This window comes from Sprattus sprattus, assembly GCF_963457725.1.
Source record: "Sprattus sprattus genome assembly, chromosome: 12".
Classification (NCBI taxonomy): Eukaryota; Metazoa; Chordata; class Actinopteri; order Clupeiformes; family Clupeidae; genus Sprattus; species Sprattus sprattus.
In genome coordinates this window covers 5,977,455-5,983,800 of record NC_137910.1, presented here as the reverse complement: position 1 = coordinate 5,983,800, position 6,346 = coordinate 5,977,455, and the positions used below count along the sequence as shown (strand labels likewise).

At 42.3% G+C, this 6,346-nt stretch overlaps 1 protein-coding gene across 1 annotated transcript in view; it reads right to left on the bottom strand.

Moving 5' to 3' along the window:
• Positions 1-1,590: 1,590 nt before the first annotated feature.
• The window catches only part of ltbp1 (latent transforming growth factor beta binding protein 1), a 148,431-nt gene continuing 143,675 nt past the window's right edge, over positions 1,591-6,346 (bottom strand). The window contains exons 33-34 of the mRNA XM_080848469.1: positions 5,622-5,771; positions 1,591-2,871 (exon numbers count right to left, since the gene is read on the bottom strand). Of these exons, the coding sequence (XP_080704595.1) occupies positions 2,693-2,871; positions 5,622-5,771 (329 nt within the window). The 3' untranslated portion in view covers positions 1,591-2,692. The remainder of the gene's footprint in view (positions 2,872-5,621; positions 5,772-6,346) is intronic.

Genomic DNA, 6,346 nt, shown 5'->3' with positions numbered 1-6,346 from the left:
TGACAGTGAGTGGACCCCTGTGGATGAGTAGTGTTGTATATTGAGCATAAGGGCTATTTATGTCTGGATGGTTAACAGGGAGGTTGACAGAAGGTATAGATCACTCTCCCAACAGCGTCCCAGGCACTACTGCCTGCCATGTGTCTGATCTCTCTCTCTCTCCCTCTCACTCACTTACTCACTCTCTCTCTCTCTCTCCCTCTCACTCTCTCCCTCTCTCTCCATTTTATCTCTCTCTCTCACTCTCTCTCTCCTTTCTATCTCTCTTTCACTCACTCACTCACTCACTCACTCACTCACTCACTCACTCACTCACTCTCTCTCTCTCTCTCTCTCCCTCTCACTCACTCCCTCTCTTTCTCCTTTTTTCTCTCTCTCTCCCTCTCACTCACTCCTCACATCTCTCTCCATTTTATCTCTCTCTCTCTCCTTTCTATCTCTCTTTCACTCACTCACTCACTCACTCACTCTCTCTCTCTCTCTCTCTCTCTCTGTCTCTCTCTGTCTCTCTCTCTCTCTCTCTCTCTCTCTCCATGTGTCAGATAACAATATATGTGGCGGGATAGGTGGATGGATGGTCTGATGGATGGATGATCATTCTGACCTCTGCATGCTCAGCATGTCTGAACTATGACCTTAGCCAGGGCAGGCAGGGTCCTTGAACATATCACTGTCCTCATCTGCCCTCTCTCCTGAACTCACTGAGTGATTACACGTGGACAGTTAAGAGAACAAGCTGACCTCGGCTGCCTGAAATTGGCCAGGTGAACACATGATTCAGTCAGGTAGTGGCTTTCAGACGCCATTAGCCTACCTGAGACCTGCAATCTGATCCTCATTTCTAGATCCACCTCTAGACATTTAAAAGTTAATGGTACACCACCAGTACTGGCAAAGAAGACTATTAACAATTCAATATCCTATTTCAAAACCAGAACCCATACTTAAAAACATCCGTTTATCGAAAAATGTAGTGTAATAATAAGGTGAGTATGCAATACATATAGACTACTAAACCAATACAGAAAGGGAAAGGTTTCCTGATCAGAACACACGGGTAGACAGGTACAAAATAGAATTCTACCATTTCATTGTATACGTAACTCTGACAACCATACACTGAAAACATTTTGATCATTATAAAAGAGGTTCTTAAATGGCATTATCCATTTTGGATGTGTATTATGTGCAACTCTGGCAGATTGTTACTGTAAAAACTATCAGACAAGCTAGTCAGTATAAATATCACAATTTGTGATTTATTAGAAGAGGTTTAATATACATAATACGGATATTCCATACAAGAGCTATTCATTCATGTACAAATTAAAAATACATAAATTGGTTTTTATCAACTCTTCTGTTTAAATGTACAAAATTTACTCCCACGGCTATCCCAGAGCAGCTTTGCAACCTGGCAAGACGTTTAGACATTGCAGTGAAAATGCTGAGAACGTTTTTTTTTAAGTATGAAAAAATATAAAGAAACACTTCATTTCATGATTTTCTTTCTTTTCTCCACATGATAAAAACAATAATTCTAAGAAATAAAAACTAAAGTGTACAGAACACAACTGCTCCACAGGGCAGACAAGCAAGAGAGAGGCAGAGACAGACAGAGAGAGAGAGAGAGAGAGAGAGAGAGAGAGAGAGAGAGAGAGAGAGAGAGAGAGAGGCAAAGACAGACAGAGAGAGAGAGAGAGAGTGAGGGAGAGAGAGAGAGAGAGAGAGGGAGAGAGAGACAGAGAGAGAGAGAGAGGGAGAGAAAGAGAGAGAGTGACCAACAGAGAGAGACACAGAGGGAGACAGAGACAGAAAAAGAGAGAGAGAGAGAGACAGACAGAGAGAGAGACAGAGACAGACAGAGAGAGAGAGAGAGAGAGAGAGTGAGAGAGGATAGAGAGTGAGGAGGGAACATTTAAAAAAATAAAAAAGCAATTGTCCAATGTCCCAGACAAAGAGAAGTAGTTTTCATGTTTGCATTGATCATCATACAAAACTGCCAAGAAAAGAAAAGAGAGCTTATTTTCAAGGAATTTACATTAATAACACAATACAGTGTTGTGCATTCTGTATGCGATTGTGACACCATGGAGTAAGCGACCTTTCACCTTTCCTACCTGCCAGCCAGACTACTAAGGCCACCACAGAGAAGAAAGAGGAAAGAGAGATAGAGAGAGACGGAGAGAAAAGAGAGAGATAGAGAGTGATGGATGGAAGAGCGATAGAGAGAGATGTGAGAAGGGTGAAATGAGGAAACAATTGGCTGGCCTCTTTGCTCTGTAAAGTAACCACACGCAAGGTGTTTTGGACTGGGTAAATAAAACACAAACATCATCCCCCAGCAACAGTTCATAGGGTTTGTCGGTGCACCAGGAGACCCATCGTCCCACTCGTGCTTCAAAAGCTCCTTCTTATTCAAGAAAACCTTACAAAATAAAAAAAGACAAAAAAAAACAAAATAAAACAAACAAAAAAAAACATTTTATACAATTCTGCTCTCTCCTCTCCCCACAGAAACCACATAGCATTTTGTTATCAGGTGTTCATCTCAAGTATGATTGAATTCTTATTTTTTTTTGTTCTTTTTCTCATTTTCTGTTTTAGTTTTGTTTTATACAGTGCAGAATATATGGGCTTGGATTAAATAAGTGTTTTAGTGTTTGTGGCGCCCTCTGCTGGGCACTTAGGGTCACTCCCTCGAGTCTCTGTCAGGAGCTGGCGCCTGCTCCTTAGGCACGCAGTAGTTGGGCCGCTCCGAATGGACGAAGCCCGGCAGACACTGGCATTTGTAGGAGCCCTGCGTGTTGATGCACTTGGCGTTCTTGCACAGGGACATTCGGCTGTTGAGCTCGGAGCATTCATTCACGTCTGTGAGGAAGACAAGAATGACCGAAAGAAATAAAGTATGTAGGGAAGGAGGAATTGACAGGAGGAGAGAAAGGGATGGGAAGACAGACAGGTGGAGAAATATGCTTTATTAAGGTCTTAAATTTGCTCATGTAAAGGCCATTGTGAAAAGTGATTTCACTCAAATCAAAGCTTTTGTGTCTAAATCAAGCACCCTGGGGCTAGCTCTGATGATGTCCCACAGTTTCGACTGACATTCTCAATCTCTTTTCAATTGGAGTTATTTTTACGTCGAATGTAGGCTACTAAACCTGTGGTTGATCGCGAATCAACGCACGCCACCGCCCTCTAACCGTAATTTGCGTTCAATCATGAAACCACCGACCGACATGGCAAATTATCAAAAGTTTAGTGATCAGGTAATAGATACATTCTAATATATGTCATCAAAAAGAGAGATAATACAGAATAGTAAATCTACACCACTTTAAAAAAAAAAAAAGTACATTGCATTCGTTACAAAACTCAATAGTGTAGTAGGAATCTACACTAGGAAAGAAGACATAAAAGGGCAAACAAAAGTAAAAGTTGTGTAAAACTGGTGCTCTGAATACTGTTTCCAATGTTTCTGGAAGCTTCTCATATCCAACGATGCGATGTGCCTTACATCTGCTTTTAAAGGGCGGACAATGTTCACAGCCAAACAGACGTGCATGGTCCTCAGTTTGTTTCACACATACTACAACGGAATACGTACTCACTTCTGACTCTTCTCCCATCATTTTGTTAAAAACTTGTTCAACACGCCTGCATCTTGCAGAATGGGGTTTGTGGTTCGTAAACGCACACTGCCATGAAATTGCGCCAAAATCGGATTCTGACGTGTTAGTACATCTGCCCCTATGTGTCCTTTCCTTCTCTCTAGTGACAGTCTAATTATGTTTCTCATCTGACACGAGCCCTCATGAGCATTACTCCTCCGCATCATAAAACTGCTGCAGCTGAATTTAAATACACTGTTCACTCTCCTCTCCCCGAATACAAAAAACTCCTTTCATGATTTGACGGGGCTGATCCATCTCTATCTAATGATTCGTTTCCTCCAGTCACTCTGGGCGCAACTTGGTTTCGAATCCTGCAAATTATTATCTCGACTTCTGAGAGCTCGAAGGGCCTAATGAACCGCGACAACGAGCGTCGTGCGTTCTGACGCGCGGCTTCAAAATGATCCTGCTGCACCGCGACGGGCCCTCTTCATCACCGCCGATGCCGTTCATTCCGGCACGATTAAAACGTCGAGGTTCCCATCCGAAGGCGGAATGATACAAATGCGAGGTGATTAGCGCTTTAGCATTTAAGTGGCCATTACTCCCTAAACTGCCGGGGATTCAGACAAACAGAGACGTCAGTCTGCTGATCTGTCTGTCTCCGGTTCACCTTGTCAGTCTCCCTGCCGACACAGAAGCCCATTAGAGCAGCCCACTGGGAGAGGCATGGGGAGTCTGTGGAAGAGGAATCGTCCTTTAACGACTGCAAATGAACTGGCAGATAAAGGAGTTCGTGTTTGTTTAGTGTTGGTGACAAAGAGTCGCAGGCAGCCAAAATAGGGTGTGTGTGCTGTGTGCTCTGTCCACTGCCCGACTACACAGAGGATAATATGTGGTGTGTGTGTAGTACGACTTCTCTGCAGTATTTACAGAATATGTACTGAAACAGTTTCAGTACATATTCTGTAAATACTGCAGAGAAGTCGTATTACACACACACCACATATGATCCTCTGCTTTGTCAGGATCAAAACTCACCATGACTGTTAGATGATAATATATGATAATTATGAGCAGTGGTGCCTGCAGTGTACCTTCTGTAACGCGAGAAGAAAAAAAAAGAGAGAGAGTCTGAAATCATGCGCTGAGCCTGGCAAAAGTGCACAAGGCACAAACAAACGAATAGTGATTAAAGCACCAACAAACGCTTACAAAAGTTATCTGACACACGCTGGTCCCAGCACGACGCAAGCATTACCACTGTAATCAAATATTATGAACGCATATTACAAAAGGGAAACTGCAGACATAGGGCCGTGCAAAAATTGCGGTACTACGAACTCCCTGTCCAAATGAATGGAGTAATTTGACTTTATGATCAGCGATATTCAGGGTTTGCTTCAGTATCTTACGCCCTTCGTCCTTATCCGACAATGTATGCAGGAAATAAAATCGGAGTAGGCTACGGCCAACTAATGCCCGTTGAGGATGCAAATACAGAGCTCTGTGCGTACCTCACAATTTTTGGTAACACTTTCTATGAAGCCCAGCGTTATAAGGCCCTATAAGGGCATTATAAGGGCCTTAATAATGACTTATAATGAAGATATAAGTAATTGTAGCAATCGCTATAACTACTTATAATGTCTTCATGATGACTCATAACCACCTTTATGATACATTATATCAGTTCATTATAAATGGTTATAATTAAAGACAGAATAATGCATTATAAAAATGTGATTGTCAGTCTATCTGTAGGCTATCACTTTCTATGAAGACTGCCTTTATAAGGTCCTATAAGGACATTAATGATGACGTTAAATAGTAGCTATAAGTCATTGTAGCACTCTTTATAACTATGTATAGCATCTCCACAATGACTCAAAACCACCGCTCTGATACATTATGTCAGTTAATTATAAATGGTTATAATCCAAGATAGAATGATGCATTATAAATATGTGATCATAAGTTTATGTGTGTCCAGGTTGCTGCACTTACCGACACAGGCCATGCGGGACATGTCGAGGGTGTAACCGTCGAAGCAGTCGCAGGTGTAGCCCTCTTGCACGCGCACGCAGCGCCCGTTCTCACAGCCGTTCAGGATGCCGCACTCCTCCGCCCGAAGGCCCTCAAAGGCGTCGTACGGAGCTAGAGTGGACGAGAAGAGAGGTCAGTCGAATTGGGACGGTCCATCCTTCTCTTATTTTAAGAGAGGAAGGTAGTAAGACAGCATTTTAAGACTATTGAGACGCAGCATCAGTCTTAGAAGTCAGAAGCAGGTGAAGAGCACTTGTTTGGAAAAGAATGAAAATCTGATCCTTTGTTTTACAATGCTAATGGATGAATGACTGTAGTGTTGCTGTGTGATTGTGCATTTTTATTTACAGTTTGATAGCATACCATTAAGTATAAGGTTTTTAGTTTTACAAAACACATTTAATTTAACTCACTTCAGACCGTGTTACCATGCAAAGCATAGCCCACAAGATACAGCCTTCACAAGGTCCATTAGCTCATACTGTGGTTAGTAATTGCTGGACTGCGTGTCCTTTCATTTACATCACCACTAGATGGCAGTATAAGAAAGGGGAACTGAGTCATTTCTCCTGCACTATCCACTGGGATCTTCAGCTCTCTACACCTGTTTTCTTCAGCTTAGTTACCAGCACTGATTTAAATGTTTCTGGATGGTTGAAAGACTCAAAGGCCCCCTGTTTTCCTTC